This window comes from Aphis gossypii, chromosome 3 (assembly GCF_020184175.1).
Source record: "Aphis gossypii isolate Hap1 chromosome 3, ASM2018417v2, whole genome shotgun sequence".
NCBI lineage: Eukaryota > Metazoa > Arthropoda > Insecta > Hemiptera > Aphididae > Aphis > Aphis gossypii.
Window position 1 is genome coordinate 15,586,002 of NC_065532.1, and position 21,299 is coordinate 15,607,300.

The 21,299-nt window shown below is 26.2% G+C and overlaps 3 protein-coding genes across 7 annotated transcripts; 2 read left to right on the forward strand and 1 right to left on the reverse strand.

Annotated features, from left to right (window-relative positions):
* Positions 1-566: 566 nt before the first annotated feature.
* On the forward strand, positions 567-8,025 carry LOC114122656 (uncharacterized). Of its 3 annotated transcripts, none has more exons than XM_050203979.1 (14): positions 567-1,128; positions 1,248-1,362; positions 2,187-2,254; positions 2,336-2,384; positions 3,499-3,570; positions 4,410-4,523; positions 4,584-4,856; positions 4,918-5,046; positions 5,331-5,618; positions 5,689-5,946; positions 6,029-6,240; positions 6,605-6,762; positions 6,858-7,079; positions 7,170-8,025. In XM_050203979.1, the coding sequence occupies exons 1-14, from the start codon at positions 805-807 to the stop codon at positions 7,408-7,410; spliced, it is 2,523 nt and encodes an 840-aa protein (XP_050059936.1). In that variant the 5' UTR covers positions 567-804; the 3' UTR covers positions 7,411-8,025. The 3 variants fall into 3 exon arrangements, with proteins under 3 accessions (XP_050059936.1, XP_050059938.1, XP_050059937.1); XM_050203981.1 differs by having other exon boundaries at positions 985-1,174; XM_050203980.1 differs by having other exon boundaries at positions 985-1,144.
* A 4,652-nt stretch (positions 8,026-12,677) lies between these two features.
* On the forward strand, positions 12,678-16,511 carry LOC114122617 (nuclear transcription factor Y subunit gamma-like). 2 transcript variants are annotated; one of them, XM_050203959.1, is made up of 7 exons: positions 12,678-13,012; positions 13,075-13,225; positions 13,294-13,602; positions 14,329-14,487; positions 15,301-15,474; positions 16,180-16,281; positions 16,349-16,511. In XM_050203959.1, the coding sequence occupies exons 1-7, from the start codon at positions 12,990-12,992 to the stop codon at positions 16,424-16,426; spliced, it is 996 nt and encodes a 331-aa protein (XP_050059916.1). In that variant the 5' UTR covers positions 12,678-12,989; the 3' UTR covers positions 16,427-16,511. The 2 variants fall into 2 exon arrangements, with proteins under 2 accessions (XP_050059916.1, XP_027841119.2); XM_027985318.2 differs by having other exon boundaries at positions 12,690-13,012; positions 14,329-14,502.
* Positions 16,512-16,905: 394 nt separating this feature from the next.
* LOC114122612 (uncharacterized) lies at positions 16,906-18,785 on the reverse strand. 2 transcript variants are annotated; one of them, XM_050203958.1, is made up of 3 exons: positions 18,662-18,778; positions 18,481-18,590; positions 16,906-18,397 (listed from the first exon to the last, which is right to left on the reverse strand). In XM_050203958.1, the coding sequence occupies exon 3, from the start codon at positions 18,366-18,368 to the stop codon at positions 16,992-16,994; it is 1,377 nt and encodes a 458-aa protein (XP_050059915.1). In that variant the 5' UTR covers positions 18,369-18,397; positions 18,481-18,590; positions 18,662-18,778; the 3' UTR covers positions 16,906-16,991. The 2 variants fall into 2 exon arrangements, with proteins under 2 accessions (XP_050059915.1, XP_027841112.2); XM_027985311.2 differs by having other exon boundaries at positions 18,481-18,785.
* Positions 18,786-21,299: the final 2,514 nt, after the last annotated feature.

A 21,299-nucleotide genomic window follows, 5' to 3' on the forward strand; every position in this document is an offset into this window, starting at 1 on the left:
TACTATGTATACTTTTAGACTATACAAATACAATTATGTTAATTAAAAAAGTGATAACTCATGAACAGGTACATCGACAAATAAATCGGTAAATATTGTACAACTTATTAGTTGCATTAATATGAATTAATTTACTATATATTGATAGAATTACTATAGAATTTAATTGGCTTTATTTCAATAAATAATAATATATTTTTATAGCAATGTAAATTTATATATAGTAATATTATAAAAAATTAAGGAAAAATAATATAATATAAAATATCAATACTCTTTTATCATGATACGTAAATTTATAATATATATATATGGACATATGGTCAATAGATTAATGTAAGTATGCTTAAGAAGCTTAAGTACTATGTATATTATACGAAATATAAACATGTTTATAATATCTATATATTAAAATTCTATACAAAACTACAGTCATTGAAATGCGTCTTCTAATATACATGTAGAAATTACAATGTTGTATATTATTTAATATGCAGCATATTATGCGGTTGATGTATGTAGCGGTCGAGTGTGTTGATATTTTAATCGCTCATCGATTCTTACAATAATTAATTTCAATTAAAAAAGCATACCATTAATTGAGTCTGATTAAAATGGGATCGTTGACTGCTGTAGTGCATCGCATGGGGGAGATTTATATATTGAAGTGTCTAATTAAGTTGTTGTGTGCGTGCGGGCGTACCGAATACGGTTTCATCGAATTGGGGGGACCTTGTTATTCTTCAAATACTTATATAATGTTAACTGCGTCTGTGCTGCCGACCTAAAATTGTATGTTCAATCATGCAGTACTTGTCGAATGTGTGCTTAGCTACGGTCATAACGGTTCAATACGTACTGTTGTATGGACTGTACGAGTATATACGCGAAGTGGACATCAGGTGTTCGGCATTGGAACCTGCAGCAGCGACGAGCCATCGGCTACGACGGGATGTGAACATCGCTGAGAACTCGGTGTCATCAAAGACCGAAGATGGCGGGGAAAAAGTGGAATTCATCAATCCGAATTTCCGACCAATCATCGAAAAAGAAACCAATACTAAGGGCGAAGCACCAAATGGCACCAAAGAGGAATGGTATTGGCTCAACGCCTATTCGAGGATACCAGTAAGAGATAGAGAGTGTGAGAGAGTGCATATTGCACATATAATACGTAAAATACACTGTGCTTATTAATAGTAGGTAGCTAAGTGTTTTATTAACGTTTAAATGGTAAAAATATTTAGGTAGCTGCTCTTCAAGGTTTCTGCTCATCTACCAGAGACTATTGTCCACCCGGTAAAGAAGGACCTATAGGTCCTCGAGGAGAGATAGGTCCGAAAGGACTACCAGGCAATAAAGGTATACAATTTAATAAAATAATAACTACCTTAAAAATAGTTAATTGTTATTGTTCATAAAATAAAACTTTTTAAATAATAATAAAATTACGTTTAAAGTATTGAATTATTATATGTTATTTTTTTAGTGTTTAATAATATCCAACAAGTGACAATAGCCAATAAGTTAAACGACATAGGTACCAATATTTGAATACAATGATAAATTTGTATGTATATAGGTATTTATTATATGTCGCGGTGAAAAAAGTAAATTCTTAATTAAATAACAAAATGTGCTGTCTTTTGACTCCTGTAAATTTAAAAACCAACAAATTATAATAAATTTAATAAAATATTTAACTAATTACTATAATAGTTTATACTAATACATTAAAAATACATTTATTAACGATAGTAAATACCTAATTAAAACAAATCCCATTTTGTCTAACATGTTTCATTGGGAAACAAATTAGAAGTGTAAAGGACTATTGCAGAATAATATATATCGAGAACCAAATTAACCAATATAGGATGCTAATTTATATGTATGTCGTATGATGATTGATTGGAGTCAATTAAAATGTAATCATGTTATAAATGTATAATATTGAGTTTATTCTCACTAAAAATAATGAAGGTCTGCAATTGTTAAAATATAAATATTAATTTGTAATTTAACCTATAACTCTTTAATTTAATTTTCAATATATGTATTTAATATATTGGGATAAATGTTTCATTAAAACTGTGGCAAATTAAATAATATTGATATATATTTAATATTTATGTATAAAATGTTTAACTATACAAAAATTATTCCAATGATAATTTATGTTTTAGGTGAACCAGGCCAGAATGGTCCAATGGGACTTGAAGGTCAAAAAGGCCCTACGGGGCTACCAGGGCCGGTTCGTAGGTGCCATGATATTTAAATTGGCATTGTATTAAATACTTAGCTTTATTATGTATTAAAACATTTTTAATTATAGGTGGGTCCAAAAGGAGAAAGAGGGATGACTGGCTTCCCAGGAGCACCTGGTAAGGATAATTAATATAATTTAAGCTATATAGGTAATATTTGTAAAAATAAAAAAAATGTTGGTATATTTCATAACTCCAAGCAGCCAATTAACATTTTAACTATTGGAACAATTCATTTTGCTTAGGTTCTTATTAAATTTTTGCTTTAAATTAAATAGATAAATATTATATAACTAATTTAGTACCTAAAGTATCGATGATTTGATGTGTATTTAAGGTGTGCGATTTTCATTAAATAAAAACTATTAGTTACATAGACTTCTCTTACTTTAATATTCAATACTTATACAAATATATAAAATAGACTGCAGAGATCTGTATTGCTGTATAGACGTATATAATTATAGGCAGTACTGTATTACATATTTATTTAAATTATTCTCGTGTTTTGGTAGTAGGTTATAATACATTTTAAATAATAACAATAGTATTAAATTATTTGTAATTCAGTGATTTAATTTCTATTTACTTAAAAATATGTCAAATTGTCAATTCATATATGCAAAATATTACGATTTCACTTTAAGCAAAACAAATCTTACGGCCTTATACTATTAACTTTTATTAAGAAAAAAATTTAAATTGATATATTATCAAATATTATTAGATTATCTGTATTTTGTACGTTGGATTTTTATGCGATGCATCAATTTTTGACTTATTTAAAATATTCATATTTCGCATAAAAATAAAAAAAAAATATAAAAGAAAACGAACGTATAAACACAGTTAATGTTCTTAACTTAAAAATTGACAAATGTATAAAATTGGTTCTACAGATTTGCTATATTGCACATGTGTTGGAGAAAAAATAATTGGTGCATGCGCTGCGATGTTATGATATTCTCTTATTTTGATTAATAATAATAATATAATATAAAATATTAAAAATACTAAAGTAACTAGGTATCACATATAGGTATTTGTATAAAATAATAATTTTGATTTTTATAGAATTATATTAAAATCAATTAATACCAACCTACTTTTTTTTATTCTAACCAAGTGATAGTAATTAATGTTTAAAAATAAATTCAATTCAGTTTCATTTTATGAAATAATTACCTATATATTATAAATTATAATATAATATGTTTATTGAATTAACTAGGTTTAGATGGACGCGATGGTATTCCTGGAGAACCCGGATTGGACGGAATGCCTGGAAAGTATGGTCTCGATGGTTTGTAATTGATTTTATACTATAACAATTCAATATAGTTTTAAAAATACATAAATCCTCAGTAATTTTTTAAATTAGAATTTTTAAATTATAGTTAATAATTCAGTTGTTATTGAGATAGAAAAAAATATTTTTGTTGAATTTATAAATTGTTTTATTGATATGAGGTATATGGTGTAGTTACTGCAAATACTAAAATATCTCGGGGGACTTCTGTATCCTGTTATTTTTCAAAACTTTATTAGTATGATATAAATGGCTGAAGTAAAAAAACTCTCTAGGAGAAATGTATTAAGTATGTTTCCTATAAGGTTATACAAGTATAGTACTGTTATTTAAGGGGCCATGTTAATGTTTTAACTTATAAAAGGCTTTTTCTCACTAAACTTCATATTTATGACACTACTCTTACATCCAAATAAAACTAACCTTTTACGTTACCTTTAAAAAACTTCTAACTCATTTTAGCAAACTATAGAAAAATGCACCATGGTAATTTTTCTTCAAACTTATCTTTAATTATCAAAACCCGATCTGTGATTTTGTATGAGTTACGTGCTTAATTTTTTAACTACGCCAATATTTAATAACATCTTTGTAACTCATACGTATATATATATACATATATGTAAGTATCTTATGTATATTTATAATATATACATAATACACCAATCGTTTATGTATGCTGTAACCTTTAATTATATATCCTATTGTTATATTCCTTCAAGTATTTTTTTAATAACTTATATTTACTTACCTTTAATCATTTAATATTACTATCCTACATCTCTTATTTAAAAAGAGTTATTAACTGTGTTTGTATTTGATAATTGACTTAGGTGTTCCTGGTACTAATGGTTTACCTGGAAAAGATGCAACGTGCTTTAATGGTACCGATGGAAAGCCTGGTGAAATGGGACCATTAGGACCACCCGGCCCTATTGGTCCAAAAGGTTAGAGATTTTTTTTTTATATATTTAATATGAAATTACAGTTAAAATTTTATGAATTAGGTTTAACTGGACCGAAAGGTCGCCCAGGTAAACCAGGAGTTGACGGTACTCCTGGAAGACCAGGATTAAGTGCTTATAATTACACGGTGAATGGAATTCCCACTACAGACTTTTTAACAGCTCCTAATATTATTGGACATTCTGAATTGAAGAATATCACTGTGAAAGAGGGTGATAATTTAAGATTACGGTGTGTTGCAACAGGATCGCCTAAACCTACAATTGTATGGCAAAAACTTGATACTACTACAGTACCGATGGGGTCGTGGAGAGGTAATTATTTTTAGTTATTTAACTGTAAAATATATTTATTATTATTATTATTTTTTTTTAGAGGAGACAGTTACTGGTTATGCTATAAATATTACTAAAGTCAATAGACTTCACATGGGTCGTTATAAATGCATAGCTGATAATGGTATAGCTCCATCTGCAATACAATATTATTCAATTGAAACACATTGTAAGTACCCACTTATTATTACTTTTTTTGTCAAATTTACATAATATATTTCATTTTATTTTTAATATGGGTATTATATAATATATTATGTATATAACTATATAATATATATGTTTTAATAGAAATCTGAATTTTTTTTTTTTGATATTGGATATTTTAGCTCCTAAAAAAAATATTTTTGTGTAAGAATGCTAGATGATATAGAATAAAAAAACTTAAATCTGAATTAGATATTACCTAATATAATTAAAATATGAACTATCAAGTTATTATTATTTTTTTAGTCCCTCCACTTATTTCTGTACAAAACCAACATGTGGCTGCTGCAGTTAATCGTTCAACATCATTTGAATGCGAAGTAGAAGCTTATCCATATGCGATTCACTATTGGGAACGAGAAGGAGACATTATAGATAACGATGATAAATATAGTATAACCAGAATAGATATTTCCAGTTATAAGTTCATAATGCAACTAAATATATCGTCAGTTAGTGATACTGATAATGGCACATATTATTGTGTGAGCAAAAATGATGAAGCTATCGTAGCTGGAAACATCACTTTATACAGTAAATATTTAATAAAAATTGTTAATAATATTATATTTAATAACATAATATATTATTTTAAACATTATAGTTGTTGATCCAACTTTGGTAACACCTCCACCGTATGTTGATCCTAATAACAAAATTAAGTTCGGTAAAGGACCCCCAGAGTTAATTGGAGAATATGACATATGCCAACCACCCGTAATTTGTCCTACTTGTCCAAAATTAAAAGAAACAAAAGAATGTAAAGAAGAATTTACTATTGATGACTTACTGGGCCATCAGCCATTAGCTATACAACAACTACACAAAGTCACCAATAAAGGCCATGCTAATCGAACTTTAGGTAAATATTAAACTAGAGTATAATCATTTGTTTAAATTAATAAGCATTACATACTTACTTTCATCAATAATATTTATTTCAGACTGTCAAGTATATGCAGTGGGTAAACCAGTCTTTAATAGAGTTTCAAATGCTTCGTTTGGAAGTTGGATGAAAGATCCAATGTCGCGTGATTCAAATGATACAATTTGGATGACAGTAAATGAAATAAATGCTCTTTATCAATTTTCTAATAAATCAATGTTTAAAGATAATAGACCAACAAAAACATATACTTTAAGTTACTCGTTCCATGTGAGTAAAATGAATAAAACTATATTATTATTAATTACTATGTATAATTTTATTATAATTTTATTTATTAACGAATAAATGATAGTCTTATAAGTAGATAACTTAATTTCATTGTATATTATATTATTATAATATATAATAATTTAAGCTTTAAAATAATCTCGAAAGTTTTGATTTTATTAAATAAGACAATGAATATAAATGTAATCATTCATCAGGTAACATTTTTAACACAAATTATATAATTTTAAATTCAAATGAATCAATTTTACATTGTGATTTACATTATTGTTAATATTAGTTACTCAATTAAATTGCATAATATTATATTATATATTTATTTATAATACAAAATGTATTTTAGGGAAATAGTCATGCGATGTATAAAGACTCTTTTTATTTTCACGAAAAAGATAAACCAATAATTCGAAAGTATGATATTCAACAAGAAAAATTTACAGATCATTTGACGGTTCCATACTTAAATACTACCAACCCTAAAAATCGTTTATATACAACCAAGTTAGTAAATTTTTTATGCATTTTAACGAAATTTAACTATGTAGGTATAAAAAGTAAAGAAATAGGTACACTTGTTTTTTTTTATGAATATTTAGAATGAACTATGTAGATTTAGCAGTCGAAGAAAATGGTTTATGGGTAATTTATGGTCTAGAAGATTCAAATAATACAGCAGTTTTACATGTTGACCCGATGACTTTGGAAATCGAGTACGCTTGGAATATAAGCATTAAACATGATCGAGCAGGAGATATGTTTATCGTTTGCGGTGTATTATATGCAGTCCATAGTGTAACTGAAAGGAGTACAACCATTAGGTGATACATAATATAATATATTATTGCATAAAGATGATAAAGATTTTTTTTTCATGTACCATGTTGTAAATTGTTATTATTTTAATTTAGATTTGCATTGGATTTATACAAAAACGTTCGCTTAAACGATGTCGATTTACCATTCACTAATCCATTTGCACACACTACACTAATCCAATACAATCCACATAATAAAGAATTATTCACTTGGGATCAAGGAAATTTGTTGACGTATCCAATTAGATACAATGCTATGGGTCTAAACATTACTAACAAAGAATTGGATGACGAAATGATTCCTTCTGGTATAGAACAAAGTAGATTAAAATAAATTATGAGATATTTTATATATTTTTTTTATATTTTAAAGTATAATGTAATTTTATACTATTTAAAAAACACATTTAAATGTTCTAAAATTATTTGATAACTTAAGACTTATTATTTTTATTGTGTCTTCAAATACAAACATTTTTTTTTTTTAGTTAATCAAATATAATTAACTTGATTATTATTTTAATATATGATTTGTTATTAATTATTATATATAGGTGCTATATAGATTATAGATGGATATAATTTATAGTTTATACCAGGGGTCACCAAATGGCGGCCCGTGGATGAATTTTAACCGGCCCGCAGACAAGGAGAGAAAAATCCAATAATTTAATATGTAACCTAACTTAATCAGCATACTATAATAAATATTATGTACTTCGAATTTTTATGGCCCTCAAACATTTTCTGAATTCTTAATGTGGCCCACGGAAAGTATTAATTGGTGACCCCTGGTTTATACATTGTTAATTACAAAAAAGTCTACATTTTGTTCAAATTAATAGGTAGGTATAGGTATCTTGTGAAAACTAACTGTCAAAGTATATACTATAACTTATATTCTATGTTAAAAATGCATGATTTTTAAAAATAAATAATCATTTATTAATCAGCATATAAAATACTTATACAACATAATAAATAATTGATTAATTTATAGATTATACCTTCTATAAGCAAGATTTGTGTTGAAGACTGAAAGTAATTTAGTTATTTACTTATACAATACAAATACAAAATAAAATAAATATTTACTGAAGTTTGGTGAATTCAATTGGGGGCCTTGCTCCTTACCTTTGGCAGTTATATTATATTTGTAAGGCCTAACATAAAATTCAAAATTGTGTTTATAAAATTAGTATGAAAAATGCCCCCATCAAAAAAAAAAAAAAATAAATCCTAGATCTGTTATTGTAGGTTTATTGTGTTTATACATCATTCAATATTCAAAATAAAAAAAAAGTGTACAATAGAAACGTGTTTTTTAATAAGTAAGAAACTTTCAAAATTATTTATAAATTGTGTACGTTTTTTTTAAACATTATGTGAAGTAATTTTTTTAATAAATTGTAGTGATTGAACAACATTAATTATTGTAATAATCTATGATTGAGAGTGATATAGAATTTTTAAGAATTATATTTTGAACGTTCTCCACAATAGAAATGGTATGCATGCTATTAACATAATATAATTTCTAAAATAAATTTATGTTTTTATGATAATTATGATACAGTCGAGAAAAATTTTTCTGATGAACGTTATATAAGTTAAAATGTTCTATATTCTATTAGAACTATTTGTCATAATATTTTTTTATATTTTAGCAATTTCATTATTAGATTTTAGTACAAAATAAAATGATAACTACGAGTATACGTCATTACCATGATTTTTTGTTGGAGTACGTGTCTATAATACTGCAGCTACTATAATAAAGTGAATTATAGTAGGTATACAATTATAGTAACGGTGAATATGGACATCCGATTTGTTGTAAATAGTAAATACAATAATGGTTGAGTGTTGGTAAATCGTAATTAGGTAAGTTAATGTAGTACTGTACATATATTATGCATATAGGGGATGCTAAATGTGGTTACTTGGCGTAAATGACTGGCAAGGGCGAACGCGAGGGGAGGTATAGCCCCCCGCACAGTTAGATAATAATAATTTGTTTAACTTCCGATGTCTCATAATTTCTGCGGTCGGCCTTAATGACTGGTGTCTAGGAATATAGATTTGGGTGGTTGTGGCAGAGTACGGCACGTTTTGTTTTGTGCGCAATCACATTCTTCCGGCGATTGAAGTAAGTTGTGATAAGCTAATCGTATATAATATATAATTATTATGGACGATATTGAACATTACAGTTATGTACCTATTTTGCCTATACGATACGCCAGGCAACACATTATATTATGTTGGAATGAATTTTAGTTAAAATGTCGAAAAAAAATGATTAAAATTCATAAAAATTTTAATACTCATACCTAAGATCTTAAAATTTATTAAAAGATTTATTATAAGCTCATTTAAAATATAATTTATACCAGAAAGTCAAATTAAATTTTATGAAAGTTCAAATTTTAAAATTTGATTATTATATTTTTATAATTTAATTTTTTGGTAAAAAAATTTAAAATACAAATATTACATTTTATAGTTAATATAAATTGTTCAAAAATATAATTTAACTATAGGTACATAAAAAAAAATAAAAATTTTAATATACGTGCGATGTTTACTGACCTGCACTGTTTTAATATTATTTTTTAGGCTTAAATTTGTTTGCAAGAATTTTTATAAATCCAAACCTGGATATTATACCATCGTCATATTTCTGAATTTGACTGTTTATAAATTTTATTTTTTCTAGAATATTTTATTTTTTGTGTGTTCTTTCTACATTGGAGCTTCTTATAATAATTTCAGTAACCCCTTGAATATCACACGGCATACAATACATTCATGAAAAAAAAATGTATATTTATATAAATAATAATTACTTTCAATATAATTTTCAACTAAGTTAATTAAGCTAGTTCATATGAAAAGCAATCGCCGACTAATTGTGGATCTGGAAACGGCAAACCAAATGAGCCAAGGACATTTCAGCGCGGCTGTTTCGGCGCAAAGACATATTATCAACACTGGAAATTTCGGCACGGCGTTTTTTTTAAATAAAGACTATTACTATTACTATTATGAAAAATAACCGTAATAAAATCGTCAACAGTACAATCCAAACAAATATAGCTGTTATCGTGTAGCGTAAAAACCGACTAAAAAGGTAAGATAAAGGTAGGTTATTGACTCACAGCAGTTAAGATAAAGTGATGAATATGTATAGACGTGTAGTGTATAGAAATGTAAGCTAAGTTTAATACAGTTTTCAAGAATCTATATCTTTAGATAATCTTCAGAAGATAATTATATAGGTCGAACTAACCTTAATAACGTTTCATAATCCAGTTCTCGATTTGTCATCATTGCTGCAAATATCTAATTTAGTATCAAATCGTAAGTAATAAATGATATACCTATTATTAATAAAATATTATTTATTTCCTATTTTTAAAATGTATTGTGATATTCAATAATGATATATTATTTATTTTGTATTTTTAAAATGGTATATTAATAGGTACCTGCCGCGTCAAAATATCCCCATGTCGAAATGTCCAATTCTCGTTATCCGGTAAATATTAGTTGCGTATTTTTTCAATTTTTAAACTTTGAAAACTACTTATTGAAAATTATATTGGGAGCCAATTTAATGTTTGATGAGGTACTTTACCTAATATTGGGAGATAATTCAATGATCGTCATAAACTTTCATAAATATTATTTTATTATTTATATAAAAGTAATAATAATTTTAAACCTTAAAAAAAAAAATAATATCGTTCCTTCATAGTTTAAATGTATGTAATTATTTCTAAATTTAAACATAATACCTATGTCTAAAAAAAAAAAAAAATTAGGCTTTTATATTATTTTATAGTTGTTTTCAATATTAATTAATTATGTGGAACTTTGTGCTCAATTTTCAAGACTTAGATATACAAATTTGTATTTTAAATAATTTTAAAATTAACAATAAAAACAACGTATAAAATTCTCTTGTAAATAATTTTGTATAACATTTTCAAGATTTTTGACCAAGGGGAAAAATTATTATCGAAAGAAAAAAAAATAATAATAGGAAATTTCATGTTCATCACTCTCAAAAAGAGTTGAAATAATTTGAAAATATTATCTTAGATTGAAAATAATCATAAATAATCATATAAATATTAGCGGTGATATAAATAGTTATAAAAAATTAATGTGATCTCGGTAAACTTACTTTTGCTGTAGCCTCTGTGTACGTAAAAAAACTAACGGTATGAATCTTGTATTAAATTTTAAAATCTCAGTTATAAAAAGAAAAGTTTCAATGAATTTTTAGCAACAAAATAATTTTCTATTTTTCATGATTTATACGAATTTTGTTAACATTTTAATATGCTTATAAAAAAATATTGTGAATATAAATTGTCGTTATTTTTTAGTTGGCTAATGAATAACTTACTCATAAAAAGAACATTGAGTTTAATTTCAAAGATTTTTATCATGCGGTTGTACATTGTTATGAAGATTTCTAGAAATAAAATAATAAGTAATATACCTTAATAAAATCCATAATCTTTATTTAAACATTTAGGTATTCTGTCCAAATTTTGAGTTTTAAAAGAAAATTATTATCATATTATTGAAATTTTCAATTAAATTATCAATCTTAGATAAAAATATTGAAAATTTTATAAATTTTTAACTAGGTATACCATAATTCACAAATCAATAGCTTACAAATTGTAAAATATTTTGAAAATTATACCGTGTAAAAAAATAATAGTATCATCAATAAATAAAAGTAAGTTTATAAGTTTTTATGGTTGTTTGCTTTTGAATTATAATAAAATAAAGAAATCGATTTTGTTAATAAAAATCGGTTTAACGTATAAATAATTCCCATATATATTTCATTGATTTTTTTTTTTTTTTTTGTTTTCACAATTATTATTTAAACTATTTTTTTTATTTTACGATAAATTTGTTACTTTTGATCCTTTAAGTATTTTCCGTCAACACCGTCAACCGTGAAGCGAGAGAACACACAGGACCCAGCGTGGTCCGATAAAAAAATCGTCTTTCTAAGCACCCCGCGCGTCATGGCATCACCTGCGGTGGAACCGGTCTCGATAAGACGATAACATTGTCTTGCGACAAAAGGGGATGCGCAGAATCGATGAACTCATATTCTCACTCTTCTTTCATTTGCAAGGGTAGTCATCGACTCACGTCTCATCTTGTAACATTGTAGGTTACTGTCTTGTAAGTTGTAATGTCTTTTTGTTTAATAACTATGCGAGTTTATTCGTTATCAACTTTGAATGTATATGGACTTATGGTTATATAAAGATTCTTTATAGATTTTGGGTTTACGTTACGTAAGCACGAGTGTTCAGGCAGTAGGCACGTCGTATAAACCAAGAACCAACTAGAACTTAGTAACCATTATACTATAGATTATAGAATCACTTTTGTTTATAGAAGCCTAAACAACACTACCTATCACGATTAAAGATATACGGCTCACGAGATAATGTTATCAGTGGTTCCCAAAAATACTAAGCAAAGTAATACTTATTTAGCGAAAAATTGAATAATATTTAAGGCTAGTTATAGGTTTTAATGGATTAATTATTTAAAATTAGTTAAAATAGATAATGATCAATAGTTTAATGAATTAACGCCATTCCGAATCATAAGTCATTTCACGAATTCTTAAAGTAAAATAGTATGCTCATAGAATTAGGTTTGGGATACCTTGAGTTTACGGTTAGTATCAACACCAGTGTAAGGGCGAAAAAATGATTGGGCGTCGTTTGTGTCGTTGATCAGCTATTGGACATCTGCTTTTGTTCTGTTGAAAGCTAACGATACGCCAATTTTGGTTGGATGCGCTAATTTGAGCGGCAAATTAATTTGTTTGGACCGATTCGGAATCGTGTGAATTTCACAATCATGTCCGTGTTCTTGGTGAATCCGTAAGTATTTGGTTGACTATTGAATGCTATGAGTTGTAATAATGAGCATGTATTAATTTTAGGTCTACAGAAGAAGAAGAGGAAGACAATCCTACCGAAGATGATCCCAACGCTATTACAATATCCGTAGAAGAGAGCAATCAAACTTGTAATGTGGCTGCCCTAAACCAATTTTGGCCCAAAGCAATCGAGGAAATTAGAAAGATTGGAACAGTAATACTATCCATTGTATAAATCATGATTGGTTGTTATAGAAGAGTTTTTTTTTGAATTTTGTTTAGTTAGACTTAAAAACACAAGCATTACCATTAGCTAGAATCAAAAAAGTGATGAAATTAGATGATAATGTGAAAATGATCAGTGCAGAGGCTCCGATGCTGTTCTCAAAAGCTGCAGAAATATTTATCAATGAGTTGACTCTTCGCGCTTGGATACATACCGAAGACAACCGACGACGGACATTACAAAGAAATGATATTGCTATGGCAATTACCAAATATGACCAATTTGATTTTCTTATTGACATAGTGCCTAGAGAAGAAGCAAAAATTGTTACAAAAGAAGTTAAGACATCACTGAATCCCGAACAAGTAATTATCACTTATCAATATTTGGTACCTGTATATATTTATTATTTATCTAAAATGTTGTAAAAAATGTCATCAATAATTCATTAAAAAATAAACAATCTTAGTTGTCATAACTTATTAATATTAATACATTCTTACCATGATTCGGTTTGTATTAAAATTAATAGATAAAGAATATCATTACTTAGCACATGGTTGTGTATAATAAAAATATGAATTATTAGGTAGAGGTACTAATAATTGAATTTATATATTTTTAATATTTTTTTTTTTTTTTTTTTGTGTACAGATTATAATTTCTGTTTAGTACTTATTTGTAATATCAATAATTCACGTTAGTATTTTGTTATCAAATTACTTAATTTAATAATTGGAATAACTTATGACAGTTATTTGGCAATTAATTTTTTTTTTTGCTATAAAAAATATTATGAACATTCTTTTAGGTTAATATTAACATATTAACCACCTTGTGACTGCCAGCACTTGTTGATTATTACTACCACCCCACATGACCACGGGTGACTGTAAATGAATTTGGTTTTATTTTTATATTATTAAATATAAATATTTTATTTTGTATTTTTAAATGTTTTATACAGTTAATTATTTAAATTTTAATTAAAAAAAAGCATAATTTGATGTTATCATAATATGTGATATTGAATTGAAGAAAATAAAACCATTCTACTATATTAATAATAATACTTGATTTTTAAATTCTAGGTTCAGTATTATTTTCAACTTGCTCAACAACAACAACAACAACAACAACAGCAACAACAATCAAATAATGCATCAGGGTCTAGTGCTGGACAGACAATACAAATTTTACAACCAGTGAACAATCAAGTTGTATCTTTAGGGAATGGTACTCAAGATCAAGTAAATATAGAAAATGTATGTTTATATTCAATATAAAACCAAGTATTTAATTAAAGTGGTGTACAATTATAAATATAATTTAAGCTTTTGCTTAGGTTAATTTATTATTTTCTCATAAAGTATGTTTGATATTTCTCAAATCTATTAAGTTTTATAGATAACTTAGTTAAATATAATATCAGAATTTATTTTATTTTTTATGAATACATTTTTACATTTAATGAATATTATAATACATAGTTTAAAGGTATATATTGGGAGAGAGGGACTTAAGTCCTCCGGGATATTTTTAAGATTCCAAAGTCTATTTTAGTCTGTCTACAACACTTATGCCAAGTTACATAATATGGATCAACCATGGGTCACTAAATCATGTTTAAGAACTATTAGTTTACTATTGATTCATTAAATGTTAAGTATTTGTGCATTCAACCCAGTATTATAATATTAATATATTTAGCAGTAAATTTTTAATACATTTTAATAAGCGTTAGATGTTTATTTAAATCTTTTTTTTTCTTAAATAATATTTAAACTCTACAGACAATTTTTTTAGTAAATTGTTGTTGAAACTAATCTAAACATCGTTTCATTGAACAATAAGTGCATACATAATGTTTGTTCTCCATATTTATTTACAATTTGATAATTTTATTACCTATATTACATTTTTTTTATAAAACTGTCCTAAAGGTATTAAAAAAGTAAAATGAAGTGAAGAAAATTTTAGTTTTATGGATTTATTAAATAATTATTTATTTATTTAATATTTTTTTCTATTAATAATTTTTTTTTTGTTACTTTTTTACTTAGATTCCAAATAATACATCAAATATTACAACAAGTACTTCAACCACTGTAACAGGTAGTCAACCACAAGTTATACAGTTACAAGGCAATAATCATGCATTGAATACAAATTCAAATGGCGTACTTCAATTAGTACAACAGGTTATTACTCCAACCGGAGAAATACAACATATACCAGTAAGTGATGTCATGAACTACTAAAATTAACTAACTAAAATTTTAAACTTTTAATAGTTATTGGTTGTGATCTTCCCTTAATATAAAAACTAAAATCATGTAAATTTACATATTTATTTGTAGTTAAAGTTAATATAATTTTCAATTTTAATAGTTTTGGCTTGAAAATTGAATAAAAGGTTCTTCAAAAGTGTTTCTTACACCAGTTAAAATTTTTAAACATTACATGTATGATATATATATATATATATAATTTTTTTTTTATATAGATATTTCAAATTCAAACAAATAATAAATAGTAGTGATAAGCTGAATCCTGATTTTTAAAATTAAACCAAACTTTAAAATATTTTTTCAAACTCGAATTGAACTCAACATTTCAAGTTGAATTCAATATTTTAATTATGTACAAATTAAATCAACAATATTTTGAGTTTTCATATTAGCTATTTGATAAAATAATAAAGTATGTTATCTTAGGTCAACAATAGGTAATAATACTATTGCTCATATAACTATTCAATTTTGTAAAAGTCAGTTTCATTAAGTACCCCATCATTAATTTTAAAGAATATATTATGATATAGATTTTTTTATAATTTAATATATTTTTATAAATAATATTCCCAAAAAAAAGTAAAAAATGCTTTTATAAATGACTCCAGAATTTTTAAAAAAATTTTTTTTATTATTATTATTATTAAGATACAAATCAATTCCAATCAACTGCAAATGCTTCGCATGCAAATTCAAAATTCTCCTCAATCACAAGTTCAAGTAGTCCAATCTCAACCTCAAATCATACAAGTAAGATATTCAAAATATTTTTATTTTTATAATTATTATAACTTATTACTGCTTTTTTTTTTATTAGGTGGCCTCACAAGCTAATGGACCAACACCAGTTTACATATCTCAATCAACTATTAATCCATCTTCAAGTCCAGAATAAATTATTGTAAATAAAATAAAAGTTATTTATTATATAAAATAGTTAGTAAATTGTCATTCAAAATTAAAATACATTATTTATTTAATTTTTCTTTTTTTTTATCTGTAATTTAGTTTTAGTATATAAAACATGTTGTTATAGGTTACATAACAATTCATGGAGTTTCACCAAATTTTTGTTCGTGTTAATTTAAATTTTGGTATAAAAGTTATTATTTTAAATACCATGCATGTTTGTTAGTCTTGTATTAAATCCTCCTAAAAATTTTGGTGAAAAAATATTGTTATGACAAGCACTAGCATCCAAATTGTAAATAATTTGTCATTAGTTATATTTTTTATATCTTTTTTTGTATTAACCAATGCATCATTTAATTGTTCTTTGAAGTTTGAATATTGTTTAATGTTTATGGGAATATTTTTTTATTTTTTATTTTGATCTGATGACCATGTGAAGTATGGTTGTAAAAATGGTACCAATAATTTTTAAACATTTTTATTTTTAACTATACAGATAAATTGAACATAATTTTCCTTAACGTAAATAGTAAATAATTATTTAAAATTTAAACATACATTTTATTTTTATAATGCTGTAAAGTATATATTGTAAAGTAAATAACAAACATATAAAATGACAGAATTATTATACTAGAGACAGTATTCATTATTAAAGTGTATAAACACATATTTATAATTCCAGTTACAACATTGGCAAATAAAAAGAAAAATAATAAATTATCATTTACACTATCTATAATTAGTGAAACTCTATTGAATTCATTCAATCGTCCTTTCTTGTGTAAAAGAACAGTTATAAAATTTTCAATCATAATTGACAAAAACAAAAGATATGAAGATATTGATAATACCCAGTAAACATAACCAGCATTGGCTAATCTTCTAGAAACACCAAAAATATAACTTATGACAAATGTCAATAAAAATAAAGCAACAGATAAAGTCGATGTTACTGTCAAAAGAAAAATACTGCTTATTAAATGATTTTTTTTCATAAAAATTGACAATCGTGATTTCATAGACAAGGAATATAAAAATATTGCTTCATAGCCAATTAATGATAAAATGCCTTCACGGTTCGCTGAGAACAGTGTGTCTCTAGGAGCATCACTCATAATCCAATCGGCAAGTCCAAACTTTAATGCAAACTCATAAATAACGACCAGAGCTGTGGCGATACCAGATAGACAACAAGTACTAACAAAAGGCAAAACAATTAGATTAATTATTTTTAGGAATGCTAAAGTCATGAAAAAATTCCAATGTACACCATACTCAAATACATAATGATGATAATCTGCTTTTGTAACAAAGTATGTACGACCGATTCCTAAAACTAGTAATGGTAAAACTTGTTTGAATACTCTGAGTACATTTTTACTTATATTTCTTGTGTTGGGAATACTAAACAATAATGCATTAGAACAAACATAACAGCCAACACCTATATCCATTACACCGTGTCCATACGTTTCTGTTTTAGCAAACCGACGTGGAAATACATTGAAATCTACTGCCAATATACAAAATACTGTATATGTATTGAGCATGAATCTATAAACAGTCATGTAAGGATTTTTTTTTGTTTTAATAGTACTCGAAGATATGTAATTGTGGTTCAACAACATCCAAGCAAATGCAATACCAAAGATTGTAATGTAAATTAAAAACTGTCTAACTGAGTAATCTGAAAACAATGTTAAATTAAACACAGTTGGTAGTACCATTATAATAAATTCAAAAAGAAACATCCATATTGTTGGAGAGTTGAGTTTTTTGCTGTGGTCTGTATTAATCGACATCCAAATAAATATGATTACATGAATAGGTAACGGTAACAGAGATGTGTAAATTTCAATTAAAGTTGAGCCTGTTTGGTTGGACATGGCTTCTTTATGCAGTTCTTTATACTCTGTATCCATTGTGTGAGTGTGAAAATATAAACGTATCACTAGATATAGAAATAAACTATGTTAACATATGACAAAATGGCAACGACCACAAAGGGTAGGTACTTAAATTAATACTATTTACCCAAACGTTGAAGATATCTAGTTCAGTGATCTTGTTGATACATTAAAGCATGTCCATGCTTTATAAAATAAATGTGTACACATTTAAAATATTAACTTTTTGTGAAGTACCTACGTTTGTAAACGCCAACAAGATATAGGCAATGAATATTTCCAAGTATTACTAATTAATGAACACCTACCTAACTGGTTAGCAACTCATTCCCATTATAATATATTTGTATAATACTTATATAATAATATACTGTATTAATGTCTATATAGAATGTGTATTAACTATTTAGTATTTACCATTTATGACGGCATATCATTATATCAACATTATCAACAACCGCCGTTATTACTCATATCGAATAAGGTAGACAAAGATAATCATTATCTACGAAGACCGTATTCCCAGATAGTATTATCAGACAGCATTTGGAGCAGCACTGCAGCAGATAAAATAGGTATATTTAACTATATTATATAAAATACCAGCAGTTCTTAACCTGGTCCGCTGGTCCGCATACTCATGTCCGCCGTCCGGGGTCCGTGGCAACTACTGGCAACCTTAATATGTTGTAATTCGTATTCGAAAAAAATTGGTAAGGGAGTCCGCGGTATCTAAAAATTTTTCATTAGGGGTCCGTGATTTACAAAAGGTTAAGAACCACTGTTAAAATATAGGTACCATTATATTATTTTAAATTTGAGGGTACAGCAGAGAAACTAATTAGGTACTCATGGATTTAGAGCATATGGCTATAGATATTACAGATCTACAGTCTTGGCCTAATGGGTAAAAATTAACCGCTTATAATATATTGAATCCACTTTTTGATAAATATTCTGCCGTCATAAGCCACTAAGCAGTAACTCCATTTTTGTGAAAATAGAGTTTTTGGTGTCTATCGATAGATATCTTAATTCTATATCGATCCCCGTAATAAAAATTTATGTTTTTCTCATTAGAAATTCATATAAATTGATAAGAAAATATCATAGGTACAACTTAAACAGGTCATGATGCCCATGATTAGAAGACATTAGACAGTAACTCCAAATAAAAGTGTACTCCATAATAATAAATATGTCTTAACTTTTGATGCGAAATTAATTTTGTCATAAAAAGAATGACTTTCGTATTAAACTATATACTATATAATCACAATCAAATGTTTAATACATTTTGTAACGAATTCAAAATTATCTAATATAATTTTCTAACACCTTATAATTATTTAAATATTATCTGTATAGATTTTTCCTTTAAAGTTATCTTTAATTTATATATAAGAAATAAAAATAAAGCCAGTAGAGTATTATTTAAACAATATCGAGCAATTACCATATTGTTGCATATTAAAATACTTTTTAGACTAAGATATTTATGGTAAGAGATAAAATATCAACATTGTATTATTATTATAATGTATACGTCATGTCGTCATTTATGAATGTAAGAATATATTATTATATAATTGAGATAGATGTTTGTATTAAATAATTCGGAAAGGTTTAAATTAATTGATCCTAAGTGCCTAAAGCGAGAAATGTACAAATATTTTTTTATTATATTTTTGTGGTGACAGTTGTGACTTTTAGGCAGAATGTGTTTTTAAAACATTGTATACTGTAAATTTGTAAATAATTTATATTTTGAGAATCTTACCAATATGGTTTATATTTGAATATTTCTTATTTGAAGAGGTAATTTTGTGATTTTTAAAAGTACCAGACACCAGTAAAAAGTAAAATCTATACCTTCAGTTGTTACTAACAATCGTCGAAAAACGTTAAAAAGCATTAGCTTTTCAATAATTTAAAAAATGGTTTTCTGTTATTGCAGTAACTCAACCAACACCTCCACATTAAATATTAAGATTATATTTTAGAATTTTATTTGAGAAAAAATTATATTTATAAGTTTCTTCGGTCTTGGACCGTGAAAATTTTGTAGCAAGACCGCAAGAGGCTTTTTCAAGTTTTTATACATATAACAATTCGTTAGCAATCATTTATTTTTAAATTATTATTTAAGATATGATTAAGTTTATTGTTTAATATTATTACTGTTAAGTGTAACGGTTATATTTGTTATTTCTATATAGTAAATTTTAATATTTTATACCTACCTATCATGTATAATATAAATAGTATACAAGTATACACCACTGCACTATATCACAGTGTATTTTTTTTTTATAAATATTTAAGCGTTTAAAGACTCGTCGAATATTATTTCTTAGCGATAGACGATGTATTGTATAATACAGTTATAATAGTACCATTATACTACTGTTATAACTTTAGGTGATAAATAAAATAGATATTATTATCTAATATAATGTCATGCCTTCGTAGATTTATATAGAGTAGGTAGGTAATAGTTTTAACACTGGCTTTTATGACCAACTTGGGCACCAATGTAAATATATATTGGTAATAGGTGAGCCTATATTGTAGGACGTAAACGTAGGTATTAATTATTAATCGTAATTCGATCTATACTTTGGTAGACCATTGTAACTATGTTTAGTTTTATACATACTGAAGCTATTTTACCTACCTATAATAATATATTTTTACAGAGTTGCAGATTATTATTTTATTTTAAAGACATTGAAAATATTTTACATTCATGTATATTGAATAATTTTAAAGTTATCATGTAGTTGCTTGTTGGAAGTATCAATCAATCAAATTGAATGTTTTCTAATTTCAATAATGCATTTACAGCTAAGGTGATGAATAGGTGTTGTATAATAGCTGTAGTGTTAAACGACTCCATGGCAACAAACAGTACAACAATACCACCCAACGATGACATAGAGGCAA

Coding starts and splice junctions, on each gene's coding strand:
- LOC114122656 (XM_050203979.1), top strand. CDS start 805: ATGCAGTACTTGTCGAATGTGTGCTTAGCTACGGTCATAACGGTTCAA. Junction 5,047..5,330: donor TTATTCAATTGAAACACATT/GTAAGTACCCAC, acceptor TTATTTTTTTAG/TCCCTCCACTTATTTCTGTA. Junction 7,080..7,169: donor GAAAGGAGTACAACCATTAG/GTGATACATAAT, acceptor ATTTTAATTTAG/ATTTGCATTGGATTTATACA.
- LOC114122617 (XM_027985318.2), top strand. CDS start 12,990: ATGTCCGTGTTCTTGGTGAATCC. Junction 13,603..14,328: donor CATCACTGAATCCCGAACAA/GTAATTATCACT, acceptor TTTAAATTCTAG/GTTCAGTATTATTTTCAACT. Junction 15,475..16,179: donor GAGAAATACAACATATACCA/GTAAGTGATGTC, acceptor ATTATTATTAAG/ATACAAATCAATTCCAATCA.
- LOC114122612 (XM_027985311.2), bottom strand. CDS start 18,368: ATGGATACAGAGTATAAAGAACTGCATAAAGAAGCCATGTCCAACCAA.